The sequence below is a fragment of the Prionailurus viverrinus genome, chromosome A2 (assembly GCF_022837055.1).
Source record: "Prionailurus viverrinus isolate Anna chromosome A2, UM_Priviv_1.0, whole genome shotgun sequence".
Classification (NCBI taxonomy): domain Eukaryota; kingdom Metazoa; phylum Chordata; class Mammalia; order Carnivora; family Felidae; genus Prionailurus; species Prionailurus viverrinus.
In genome coordinates, this window is record NC_062562.1 from 157,032,394 (window position 1) to 157,046,087 (window position 13,694).

Below are 13,694 nucleotides of genomic sequence, written 5' to 3' on the forward strand. Positions count from 1 at the left end.
TCCATAATCATAAACTTTGACAATTCTTTTTGATTTAAGGACACCAACTCCCTCTGCTCACACATCATGAGGCCCAGAAGTGACCCCAAGCATTGAAAATGTCCAGTACTGAGATTGCAGGAACAGAATGTGAACACTGAATATTCTGCATAATCTTAGGATGGAGCCTCCAGAATTCTCCAGAAGAAGTGACAGTAAAGGTAACGGGCTTGTTATCGTGCATACACTTCACCAATCCCAGAGGTTGCTGTGCCAGGAAGCAGGGCTATGATGTGAGATCAAGACTTGGCTCCTCGAGCAGTAGTAAACAATTTACTCAGGCCAGATCCCTGGTTTCTCAGGGATTAAGATCCCTCTAAACACACTGGGATAGCCAGAGTAGGGGTCCCTTCCAGAGCACATGAACAAAGAACAAGGCAATTCCTATTGTAGCATGGTGACTTTAAATCTCAAAGGACACGGTTCTACAGAAATTATTCCTAAGCTTAGAAGACAGAAATGTCCCCAGAAGCTCAGAGCAGCCACCACCAATAAACCTTTCTTGTCAACTGTGGTTCCAAATTGCAGTCTGACTCCACAAACCATTTGTGCCTACTCCCTTCTGTGTCCATGTGAACCTTTTTGACATGCCCTGGGCTCCAGAGATAAGGACTACTCCTCTCCTCCTTGGCCTTGACCTCTTTTCAGAGCCCAATTCAGCCTTCCTGGTTAGTTAGGCTCTTGACACCTAGCAATCTGAGTGTTGAGAATGTGACATTTGGTGGGATAAAGATCAACTGATAATAGAGGCACAAGTGAGGAGAGCAAGGACTGCATTAGATGTTGCATTTGGGATAACCAGGTCCTTAAATGTCCTCCAGGTGCTTTATACTGAGCCACTCAAGAGACCTCCCAGCTGCCTCTCCTGGACCAAAGTCTCAAAGGAAGGAGATGGCAACAGGAAGCAAGTTCAGTTCTATTTAATCTGATGTCTTGAGTTTTGTCCCTTATAAACAGAGCCTCTCCCTTTCCCACCAATCATACATGTGGCTTCCTGCCTCTGACTCATAGGGAAGGTGAGGCAAAAAATGCCATAAGAAAAGAGAAACAGGAGCCCCCTTTAGGGTCAGCATGGGTAGAGGAGGGTTTACAGGGCTCTCCCTCTGCATTCAAGCTCCCACCTCCCCAAATGGTATCCCCTTGGGTAAGCTGGAGCATCAAACTTCTCAGAGAGTGGTGCACACCCAGCCTTGAATCCTTACTTTGTCAGAAAACATATGGTCCCAAATATGGGCCCTTTTGGTCCCCAAAAGGATGAATTGTATCCCTAGGCATGGAAGAGTCTTTATGGAATAAGTGCAATCCCCAGGCCCACGATGTCCTCAGGCCTGGGTCATGGGAAGGGGAAACAGATGGGGGGCTTTGGAGAGCCCAAGCAGAGCAGAATTTCTGTATTTGGTAATAAGGGGAGGGCTGAGCAGAGAAGAACCTGAGTATTTGACATAAGGAGATAGTATCAGACTCCAACCTGCAGGGTGGCAAGAAGCCAAGAAAGAGCACCCTGCCCAAACAAGAGGGCAGCCAGAGGGAGGCACCTCAGGGTAGCAGTGCTGGAGCCCGAGAGGGCAATTGGTGCAGCCCTGAAGCCTGCAGGGGTTTTGTCCTGGGGCTCCACTTTGCCTCCAGAGGACTCCAAGCAGGGTCCCCGAGGAGCACGGATAATTTCTGGAATCCAGCCTGTTGTGTTTTCCACTACCTCCTGTAGGAGAAGGAAAATGGGGGGAAATGGGTAAGGGCAGAAGCTTCTCCCACCCTCATTTCCTTTCTTCTGCACTTACTTAGTGATCCCCCGTCCTTGCAGCCTCACAAACCAACTGGGATATTCCAACAACCCCACAATCCAGAACAGCACCAGCCCATCTCTCTGCTCCCCAGCCCTTGCTTCCCTGATCCAGTGTTCTTACCACTGCCATTCACCTACCTCCTTCTTTCTTTTCCTGGCTTTTTCCAACACCATTCCACCCCCCTCCATCCCTAACCCTGAGAGGGTGGTGTCTCTTGGAACACTCACATCAATGGTCTTTATTATCACTGTCTGCTGGACCTCCTTGCAGGCTTTCTCAGCCTTCTTAATGTTCTCTGGGGTCCATTCAACATTGTTCATGGCCATCATGCCCTCCATGGAACTGCCATGGGCAAGGGGAACACACAATAAGATAGGGTCAACTTAAAGCTTTGACAAAATAGCCTCACTTTTGTTAGCATAATTTCTAGGTCAGCATAAACCAAAAAGAATGCCTCACGATTTAATATGACCACGACGAATTTGGCAGAAGGACAAATATCAAAACTCAGAGATGAGCATTTTTTAAGTGAAAAAGAGAAACTCTTGACTCTTTAAAAAGTGATTCTTAATCTGAAGGCCATGAAGTTCAAGAAAGTCGATGGAGTGACTTCAGGGAACATAGAAATGCCCTGAAATAGTATGTGAAATGTGTGTGTCTGCACAGATGTGCATTTTCCTTGGAAAGGATGATCAGAACTTTCATTAGAATCTCAGAGACAACCCTTACCCCTAAATAATTAGGGGTCACTACTTGAAAGTAAACAGTCTTTGACTGTCAGGTAGTGCATGAGAAAAAGGCAAAGAATTTGTACACAAGTGATCTAACTTTTAGAGGTCAGTTCTTATCTGCTTTTCTGAATGACCTCACTAATATGGAAAAATCTCCTATCTTACATCAGAGCTTCAAGAGTCAGACGCTGACAGAAGCAGGCATTAAGAAGGCAGGGGCTAACCAGGGAGCCTGCTGAGGAATCCTAACTCACTCGTGTAGGGGGTAGTAGGTGGTCTTCCTTTTCCTCCTTCCTCGTCCTCCCCAAGACCCCTCCCACACACAATTGAAGGTCTTATCTTCCAGGATGACTCACTCTGATACCTCCTCCCCCAGCTCATGGGCCACGTGGATGATGTCAGGGTACCCCATGCAGCTGGAGATGTTGTTTCGGGGATAGTAGAAGAGGAAGATGAGGCACATCTCATTAATGGTGCTGGGACCCCCCTGGAGAAGAAAAGAGAGCCAGAAATGGAACAGAAAGATACAAAGGCAAGCAGAGAGAAGGGAACAAGGCAGGCAGAAAATAGGTTATGTGTCATTCTACCAATGATGCTGTTTTCCTTTTCCCTTAGCCTGCAATGAGCTCACTGAGTGTTAATTGCTACTTCTTAGCTACCCTTTCCTTTTATGATTGGTGGGCATTCATTGATGTTATTTTCAAAGAAATATGCCATATATCTGCCCTATCCACTACATTTCCACAGCCACTGCTCTGGTTTGAAAAGTTGGTTGAGAAGATGAGAGAAGATACTGAGTTTCCCAAAAAAAGCCACTTCCTTCTGAGCTCTCCATCTCTATGTGTCTAAAGCAAGACCCATTCAAATATATCACATGTTCAGTTCACTGTAGTAGGACCTTATGGTTTTTCCCTGTGAATCCCCTAGTGCATTTTCCCCATCTGTCTCTTACAGTATATATTACTTTCTACTTTGCATCATAGTATATATGGCTATAGTTTCTTCCTCAATAGCACACAACCCCTTAGGAATCCTATAAACACTGAAACTACTTTTGATGAACAAATGGCTGGGTTTCCTTGTGACCATAAGAACAATAGCTAACTCATAGGGTGCCTGGGTGGCTCAGTTGGTTAGGCAGCTGATCTTGATTTTGGCTCTGGTCATGGTCTCACGGTTCATGGGTTCGAGACCCCTGTTGGGCTCTGTGCTGACAGCTCAGGGCCTGCTTGGGATTCTCTGTCTCCTTCTCTCTCTCGGTGCCCCTCCACCTCCTCTCTTTCTCTCTCTCTCTCTCTCTCAATAAATAAATTTTTAAAAACCTTAAGAAAAAAAGAATAATAGCTAAGTCTAATTGAACATCTACTATAAGTCAGGCAATGATCTAGATGTTTTATTTATTTTTTTAATTTTTATTTATTTTGAGGCAGAGAGAGGCAGAGTATGAGTGGGGAGGAGCAGAGAGAGAGGGAGCCTCAGAATCCAAAGCAGGATCCAGGCTCTGAGCTGTCAGCACAAAGCCCGACATGGGGCTCGAACCCATGAACTGTGAAATCATGACCAAGGCGAAGTCGGACACTTAACCGACTGAGCCACCCAGGTGCCCCATTGTTTTACATATGTTAATCAACTCTCACAACAATATTATGAGATAGTATTGTTAGTTCTTATATGAATTAAGAAACTGAGGCACAAAGAGATTGAATAACTTGCCTAAGGTTAGAAAACTACTAATAGTTGTGTTGGCATTCAAACCCAGGCAAAGAGACCAAGCTCTTGGTCGCTATAACATGCTGTATGTCCATTGTCTTAGTGGGTCATTGACACCAGATAATAGGGAATCCTTGTACCCATCTTAAAATCACTGTGATGTGAGAGCATGAAAAGCCCCATGTAAATAATATCATTGGAGGAAGAAAGGGGCTTCAGCTGGAACAATCAGTCACTTAACAGCCAAGGCCAGGGGTGGGGTCTATTCTGAGGCTACTGTCCTTGACCATGGTGGGGAGGGAGCTACTCACAAAAGTCAAGGAGTCCCGGTCCAGCGTCTGGTAATGACACTCCACCAGCAACTCATCTCCCTATTCAGAGTGAAACATGAAGGACCCCTTCAGACCCATTCTGTGTCTTTCAAGACACAGAAGGACTGCTACTGCCTGAGAACCCCCTTGGCTGACAGGGATGAGCTCTGATCCCGCCTCCCCAGCCTGTCTCCAGTCACACCTCCCTGCAGGCTCCCACCTGTTTAATCTCCATTCGATAAGGTAAATCTCGAGTCTCCTGCAGATTGAAGTCGTAGAAATCATCTTTGCAGATTATTCGGAGTTGTGTTCCATTTCTAGAGGGAACAAAGCAGTGTAATGTGCTCATACTGTGGGCAAAGATTTACCATAAAACAAAAAATCTCTTCCTTCCACAGCTTTATTCTGGTCACCTCTATTCTATGGGTAGTTCTAGCTCCTCCTTACTCCCAACCAAGCATAACCTTAGGCTGCAGAATAAGTAACTATTCTCACATTTGTTCCCACATGCAGATGGGAAAGCTTCAAGTCCATGTCTTCCCTTACCTGTATTGCACGGCCTGCAGAGCACGGCCAGCCAGGTGGGTGTGGAGCAGGTAGCCATATACCTGTATGTCAGGCACTGGGACCCCATTCATCTGTGGCAGGGAGAAGACACATCTGATTTGTTAAGAACTCTCATCTTGCCCTGTTCCTTGATTTTTCCCCGTTAATATTTGACATCTTCCTCCTATGACTGACACGAGCCCCTTTAGTTCTTACTGGGCCCTCCTGGACCCTCTTCCTGCCCCACCCCCCAGCCCCAAAGCCCTGACTCCTTCCTTCCCTTGCATGATCCAGATTATAGGTTTTCCTGAACATAGGTAGCTATTCTCCCGGTCCAGGGCTCAGGCTGTGTGTGCTTATGGACCAGCCCAGATCTGTGACGGGAAACAAGGAACCTTGGGGAGGATGTGCCTCCCAGCTTCACCTCCTCAAACTTCTCCGTCTTACACAGCCCATAGGACAGGAAGGACTCCGCGCCTGGGGGTATGAAGTGGATGGGGAAAGTGAAGAAACCCAGCTGGAGGACTCCCATGTCGTATTTGCGCAGCTTTGCCGTGTAGTATAATCGGATGCCTGAGGAGTCGTACACACCTGGTGCAGAATGGAAGGATCACAGAAGGTAAGAGAGCTGGTCACCATGTGGGAGCAAGAGGCCCAGGAAAGACAGGGCAGGGCTGTGGCCAAAAGGAGCCAGCGTGCATCCCGCAACACCTTCCCAACACCTCAAGGAATCAGCCAGGCACACCAGTTCTTCTTCTATAAATGTTCCAGATGCTCACCCGGAACGTTGTGAAAATTGCTGTAATGAATCTCCAATCGGATCCACTGGGGGTCTAAGGGAGTCCCAATAGAGACACCCACATCATCTGGAAACTGGTAACTCTGTTGGATGGAGGAAGATTTGGCAGCGGGAAGGGCTTGGTGCTAGGTGCAGGGACCAGCACCTGCCCATGTTTTATGGCCCTCATCCCAGACCTCCCCCATCTCCTGGCCTTCCATCAGTCCAGCAATCCCAGTATCCTGACAACATGCACACACTTAGCCAATTATTTCCCTCATCACAAGACTCACTGTGCCCCCGACAGCCCAGCCCACGATGACCTGCGAGCAGAGGGAGAAGGCAGGGTCAGCCCCGTAGCAGTCACTGATGCCCGTGGGGAGAACACTGGCATTGCCACAGGCATAAACCAGGATGTGATGCACCATCGTCTCGTTGTGCTTGAGCAGCTTGGGCTCAAACTGGGTGAGGGAAGGAAGGCAGATCAGAGTCAAGATCTTCTATGTCAAGTCCTATTTCTCCCATCCCTTTGCCCCAAAGAAAACTATACCCATTTCCCACTTCTCTTTCTCTTTCTTTTCTATTTGCTCTCCGTTTTTTTGTCCCCAACCCATCATTTACCCCGACTCTGTCTGATTTCTCTCTCAGCCTCCACCCTTTTAAAGTCCTTCCCTGAGTGCACAACATGCCAAGTCTAGCAGAGAATATCCTCATGACTTCTGACTTTCCCTTAGTAATCTCACTAGTCTACAATATCTGAGCACATGCCTGATTGGATTCGCCTCTTAAAGAAAAAAATTGGCTCCCACACATTTTCTAGTTATTGTAAGATCAAAACTTGAAATCACTCAACTATGAAATCAGGTGACCAAGTTGAAGTTCCCTCTAGCCAGACTTCATGGACCTGACAGCCCTTGGCCATGACCCCCAGCCTGAACTTCCTCCTGGGCTATGAGCACAATTCTAGGCCCAATGTGGGGCTTGTATTTTGCCCTTCGGAAACACTAATTTGTTACCTTCATCAAAATCTCTGCTGCATTGTGGGACTCAAATAGAACAGTGTTGGGCTCAAGAAATCATGAAACTACCACCTCCACCAAATCTGGCCTGGCCTCCCTGTGCTCCCAGCTACTTCTCTCCAGCTTCCTCTCAACAGTTTTCTGAACATCATCCTTCCAGATCTGGCTGTGCTCATGGCGCTGCTCAACTGCCTTAGCAACATCTGGTTTGCCCTACCTTGAAGATGTGATGCTTCTTGCTGACGATGGGGAGAGGGAGGAAGGTGCAGGCATATGTGGTGTCATCCTCTGGAATGAGGAACTGGAGAAGGACACACAGAGGCTGAGCTGGTTGGAAAATGAGGCTCTCAGAGAAGCCGGGGAAGGGACAGGCCAGCTTGGCAGTCCTCAACAGACTGGGGAAGTCATAGCAATCTCAATTCAAGGAATGTACTGAGTATTGGGTGCAAGAGGAGGGTCATGATTGACTGGGAAGGGGGCTGGGAGATGGCTGGGTGGGGTGGAGGGCTCTTACATCAGTGAGTTCCAAGTCATGGATGATGGTGTCCTCAGGGACGTCAAGGTCGTCAGGGTGGACTATTTGTAGCAGGAAGATGGACTTGACAAAAGTACGGTCCCGATCCAGCTTCAGAGTGTCATCCAAGCCATAGGCAGCCAGAACCCTTATGGTGTCACTCTGGGGGTGTGATTGGCATTGAGGTGCTTCTGCCCGTGAGTAGCACTTTGCACATACCCACACCCAAGGACTGACACAAGCCACTTGCTCACATCTACACAGTGGAATGGAAGGAGCTTCAGACTGGGGGATCGAAACCATCGGTTTCTAGCTCTACCTCAGAGGCCAACTTGCTGGAAATAAAAGCAAGTCGCATTCCCTCTCAATGCTTGTATCCACATCTGAGAAGTGACACACTAAAGTTCAGTAAAATCAAGCAAGGTTCTTGGATAGGGGAAGCCAGGGGAGGGTGGGGTGGATGCTGAATCAGTGGGAAATCAATCCCCTTGTAGAGGGCTTGTGGATTTGGGGAGGGACATGACTGGGGAGGTGCCTGAAAAGGCGCAGAGGGACAGAACCCCTGGGAACTGTGCCTGCCACCTGAGATACAGGCACATTCCGGATGGGGAGTGACTCCGCCTACCCAGAAGGAAAAGCTGCTTGTAATCGAATGCTTCCCTCCCCTTCCTATTTTACCGTAATGTCTTGGTCATGGGCATCACAGGAGCGGAAGGGCCTGGAGAAGCGCATGGTGGTGTAGACAGCGTCTTCTGTCAGCCCCTGCAGCTCAGCATCCTGGCTTCCGTCCTCCTCCAGGGTGTCTTCATCCACCAGGTGCTGATCCTGGGGTCCAGTGAAGGTCAAAGAGTAAGAACAGGAAACTCCAGTGGTCATGACTGTGGAGCGGCTAGTGACCCTTTAGCTCCCCCAAGGTACTAAGTTAGCAGAACCCAGGTCTTCTTCATTTTGTAGTTTGCTCCAGGGACAGAGCATGGCATCAAAGTGGATCCTCAGGCAGAGGGATGAACAAACTCTGATGGAATTTCGCCAGCTGACCCTGATTTACTTCTCCCGTTCCAAATCGCAAGTCCATAAATCCTAGTGTTCCTGCATCTCTAGCCCGTGAAAAGTCACATACCCTCTGGACTCTCAATGCTATCTGTCCTCTCTTGTGGCTCATAACATTGACCCTTCCCCATACAAATGCAGTTCAGATGGGTGAGGTTGGGAGATGGGTGAGTTGCTTCTTCATCTGTAAAATAGGGTCATAATCACCCACCTCATAGTGAGGCTGTGAGGTTTAACAAGCAAAGATTGTGGAACAATGCCTGGTTAATCAAAAGTACATTACAATTTTTTTAACATTTATTCATTTTTGAGACAGAGCATGAACGGGGGAAGGTCAGAGAGAGAGGGAGACACAGAATCTGAAACAGGCTCCAGGCTCTGAGCTGTCAGCACAGAGCCCGACGCGGGGCTTGAACTCACAGACTGTGAGATCATGACCTGAGCCGAAGTCGGACGTCCAACCGACTGAGCCACCCAGGCGCCCCAAAAGTACATTACAATTTTAAGCTATTACTATGGTAGCTGCTGCTGTGTTTCGTAGACTATTTTATGTTGTGGTCCACCCAACTGAGCTTAATAGAAGCTAAGGCTGAAGACTGCTTCAAACAGCATTGACTCTCCCTCATTGTCCTGCTTTTAGTCATGCAGGACCCTCTCTCAGCACAGTGGTTCCACTCCTTAGCACCTTAGGGACACGCAATCTGGAAGACCTAGCTTGAAACTCTCCAGTGGACCATTTCTACAGGGAGAGGTCAGAAGTCAGCTGGTGTTCTGGGCGTGTGCCTGGATAAGTTTGGAAAATCTGGATCCTTCCTGGACTCAGAGTCATCCTCAACCCAGCAAGAGACCCTCATCCTTGGAAGGGAGTCACCCTCAGACTTACCGAGAAATAGACATTGCCATCAGGCAGGACTCCTCCAACCACCAGATCGCTCCCCACTCTGGTGTAGCGATTTGTGACACCCAAGCCCACCCAGCCAGCTGTCCGGACCTGGAGCTCAAACGTGATGATCTCAGCCTCAAGGTCAAAGTCCCAGCGCAGGAAAATGACATTGGAAGGATCTAGGAACCTGGAATAACGCAGGCGAGATGTGGGGTGAAAGCGTTTGCCTTGGAAGAGGGCTGCCAGAGTCATAAGTAGGAGAAGCCTGAAGAGAAGGGCACAGGTCATGGCTCCTGGGGTCTGGAGCATCTCTCCTACAGATGGACACTCAAGAAGTATGGATTTATATGTGCCTCTACCTGTGCTAGGCACCGTGCCACAGGGGAGGGACAGACTGGGGCTCTTCTGATCTGATTATCCCCTGGATTCCAAGTGGTGCCACTTACATAACCCTGGAGGTTATGAGGTGTGAGGTGGTCAGAGAGGGTACAGAGCACATTGCTCTTGCCCTGGAGCAGATACCTGACATGAAATTCTCAGGAGTGGGTCATTTAGACTCTTCCACCCCGACCCCATGCGAGGGTCCTGCCAGTGGGGACCCTACAGAATCAAGGGGGTTGGGTTTCTCCCTGTCTCTCCTCCCTCGCCTTTCTTTCTCCCTTTCTGCACCTCTGCCCCATCCCTATATCCTTGGATGTCCTTACTGAGCACCCTGCCCTCTGGCGCCTGTCCCCCACCCAGTTTTTATGGGCATTTTTCTATATCTGGAATTGGTGCATAGCCGGGCGTGGGGGCAGGACTGATTACATGCAGCAGAGGAAGGAGAGAAGTTTTTGAGAGGGTGTTTGGGGAAGGCTACGATTTCCATCTCCCGGAGGAGTCTTTGCTACTAATCCCTGGAAGGACACATAGAGGTGAAGGAACCATAATCAGCTTTCCAGATGGGTGAGTCTGAGGCAGTCTTGAGTTTCTGCACATTCCTGGGGAGCAGCAGGGAGGAGGAGGAGAGGAAGGAAAGAAGAGGGAGAGATAGGGGGATAAATGTAAACTGGCCTTTGGGATGTTTGGTGTTTACCCTTCCTTCCATGAATTGCCTGCCAGAGAAGTCACATTTAGTTGACTCTCCACTAGGGGGCTTTGGTATTCAGGCAATAAAGACACAGAAGGAATGTTAGAATATTAGGACACCAGATTTACTGAGAAATAGACACTACTGCCAGGCAATGAATTTTAGAAAAAGGAATTTTAGTGAAAAGGAACTTGAGACCCACTTAATTTTTCAAGTATTGCAATCCACTTAATTTTCAATGAGGTAAGGGAAATACCAAGAGGTAACATGAGGAGTGCCTGACCCCCCATCCAGTCAGAGGCAGAGCTAACACAAGAACACAGGGGCTCTGCCCCCAGGCCAGTGCCCATTCCATTATTTGCTTAGGTTACAGACACCCACAAGGCACCCAGCCACCTGCCATGCCTTCCCCACCGTGGCTGCCCTGGTGGAAGGGGTTATCATCTGCTGGTTGCTTCTTAGGGAGGGGACCCACATCTCACTCTATTTCCAGAGTTCTTTCTGCCCAAGCTATGACACAGCTGGGCGTGAGCCAGAAATCACCTCACTGACCCCCAGTGTCCTTCCTGCATCAGGCAATGGAGAGGCTCTGAAAAATTAACAAGGACATGCGTCCAGGGGGCATCTGCCAGCACAGAAATTAGACCACACATCACACAGGAAGTCAGCTCGGAAGTGGGTAGGAGCTGGGGCATCTATTTACGCCTCCCTCTGGGACATGCATATTCTTTTTAGTATCAGTTAAGTTCATCAAAGCTGGTATGGACCCAGCTGGGGTGGTTGGCAGGCTCTGTGAGCACCTGAGTTGGAACTGGGGTGCAGTGGGAGAAGAAAACCCATTTCCCATGCCTTTTCTGAGAGAGGGGAGATTGCTGGCAGTCATCTGGAAGGAAGAGGTTTACCTTGGCCCAGGATGGGAGCAGGGCCAAGACCAGAGGAGGAGCCTTGGGACGCAATGACCTTGAGGAGCAGGAATCCAGGGAGGAGATAACAGGAGTATCAGAGACATTCTGATCCCAATCGCATTTGGGGATTAAGGCTAAGGGAGGGGGTGGCAGGGAGACAGGCAGCCCGTCCTATAAACCAAGATGGGGCCAGGATCCCTTATCCTGCAATCTGTCTACCGGCCAGAGAGCCTGCCTCAGGGAGAAAGCTGGGAGCCCGTGGCTGCAGCTCACGGTTTCTGTTCCTGGTTTCCTTCTGGCCACCCACTGGCCTTTTCTCTCCCTGTTCACCTGTTCCCCCAGTTATGGTTTGCTCCCTCTCCCAGCCCCCTTCCCTTCTACCCTCTGATCCCCAGAGCAACTCTCTCCCAGAATAAACTCAGAATGCAGTGCACGTGGCTTGCTAAGTGAGGACGTCTCTGTCCTGGCACGTACATATTTCTGGTATTCAAGATGTGCGATTTGGGCGTTCTTCCCAGAGCTTCATCCCTCTCCGTCCCTGGAGAGATGAGGTTGGGAACAGGCAGGACAGCGAAAGGCAAAAGGAGGCCAGCACATGTTACTGAGAATGCAGGGCGATTGATATTTTCTTTACGATTAGATGATGCAAATTTGAAATAGTCAGATATAGAAAATATTAATGAACTTGTTTTATACACAAAATTGTACATAATGAAAATGTGGGGTTTTTTTTAAATGAACAACCACACAATTTTGAAGTCATCACGCCAACTGAATTATAAACTGTATTATGCTGTCACCACATGGCATCAGTAACCGTTATCCTTTGCCAGAATCATGGGAACCATATTGTTGTAAGTATTTACACCTGAGCAGATTAGCAAACTTAGTGAATCTGGGAGGCGCAAAGCCCCAGGACACTGCACTGTTCCCTGACGTGCAGTCTCCCGGGTGGTGGGTCTGCGGTCCTATTGTGTTCCAGCTGTCTTCTTCATTCATCAAGTGTCTGTGACAGCGCAGACACCTCACTGGGAACACTGACGTGAATATGGTGCAGTCCCAGGTCTTGAAATTGTAAAGTTCAGTTGCTAGATTCCTATGTGTCCCCTTACTTTTGTCCATAAAATTCTGAGGGGGAAGAGAAGGTAGCTATGGACCTTTACATCTGATTTCCCAGATCGCTGATTTCCAAACTTTCTGAAAAAAACAAGGCCTCTTACCACTGTTGAAAAGTTACAAGATCTTGTGATCTTAATCTCAGCTGATGACTGAGAGAGAAGGAGACATAAACGCTGCTATTAATTCTGTGAAATTGGAATTGAATTGGTAGTTGACCATGGCGGTGACAGGAGTCAACTCTAAGTGCTCAGTCTGTGCCAAACTCTATTCCAAGAATTTTTCATGTATTAATCTATTTACTCCTATAAAGTCACCTTCATAATTATCTCCATCTTACAGAGGGAGAAACACTCCCAAGGCCACCTGCTAGGTAGGGCCGGTGCTGTGAGTTGTCAGGGAGATGAAACTGAAAATCAAAGCTCCTCCCAATTCAGAAAAACCTCTCCCCAAAAGTAGGAGAGAAAGAAAGCAGTCTTATTACTGAATAAGCATTAAACCGATGTGATACACATCCCAGGAATTTTGTTAAGGGGTTGCAAAGACAGACAGAAATCCCGGCCTTTTATATAGGTAATCAGATACAACCCATTACATAAATGTTCTCGAGATAAACTATAGCCAGACCTCAAATAAGAGGCCGGGACAGGACTTTTGTTAACCCACAATTCATCTTACAGTCACTTGGTGACTGGGGGTGTCCATCTGGGTTTGCTAATTTGCTTTACCCAAAGGCAAAGTAACTTGCCATATCTTTAGGACAGGAAATCGTTTTGCAACTTGACGGGAGGCATCTACTCTAAATTTAGTTAGGCTCATCCTGATACTTGTATTTCAAAGAGAGGATGGCGGGACCTTGCGAAAAACATTTCTGGGTGATTTACACACTTTTCAAAGAAACAGAGAAAGAACTTAAAATTACAAGTTTTCTAAAGTAAATGCTCTGAGGGAATGGACAGGAGTTAAGTGTCTTTCCTTATTTTCAACAGGGAAAATGAAGCCTCTTATGTTTAATTTGCAGTTACCCTTACAGAGGAGAACACGTGTGATTAGAAACGAGCGGCCACTGTGTACTGACCAGTGTGGCCTCTTGCACGTGGGGGAGAGAGGTCTTCGCTGAATCCACCAGCCTGCTTGGTTGCATTGAGACGTTTTAATCCCTTGGGAAGATCTGAGGCACAGATTCAGAACCACTGTCGTCTGTGTCCCAGAATCCCAGAGATTCTGAGAGGGTGCAGG

At 48.1% G+C, this 13,694-nt stretch overlaps 2 protein-coding genes across 2 annotated transcripts in view; one reads left to right on the forward strand and one right to left on the reverse strand.

Moving 5' to 3' along the window:
* The window catches only part of LOC125154018 (probable maltase-glucoamylase 2), a 92,082-nt gene extending 91,999 nt beyond the window's left edge, over window positions 1-83 (forward strand). The window contains exon 50 of the mRNA XM_047837652.1: window positions 40-83. Coding sequence (XP_047693608.1) covers window positions 40-83 — 44 coding nt within the window. The remainder of the gene's footprint in view (window positions 1-39) is intronic.
* A 1,412-nt stretch (window positions 84-1,495) lies between these two features.
* Window positions 1,496-9,653, reverse strand: LOC125154024 (putative DBH-like monooxygenase protein 2). Its single transcript, XM_047837665.1, has 13 exons — window positions 9,366-9,653; window positions 8,111-8,257; window positions 7,433-7,594; window positions 7,136-7,219; window positions 6,193-6,360; window positions 5,901-6,003; window positions 5,546-5,712; window positions 5,122-5,213; window positions 4,796-4,892; window positions 4,576-4,635; window positions 2,911-3,041; window positions 2,051-2,165; window positions 1,496-1,738 (listed from the first exon to the last, which is right to left on the reverse strand). The coding sequence occupies exons 1-13, from the start codon at window positions 9,651-9,653 to the stop codon at window positions 1,496-1,498; spliced, it is 1,857 nt and encodes a 618-aa protein (XP_047693621.1).
* Window positions 9,654-13,694: the final 4,041 nt, after the last annotated feature.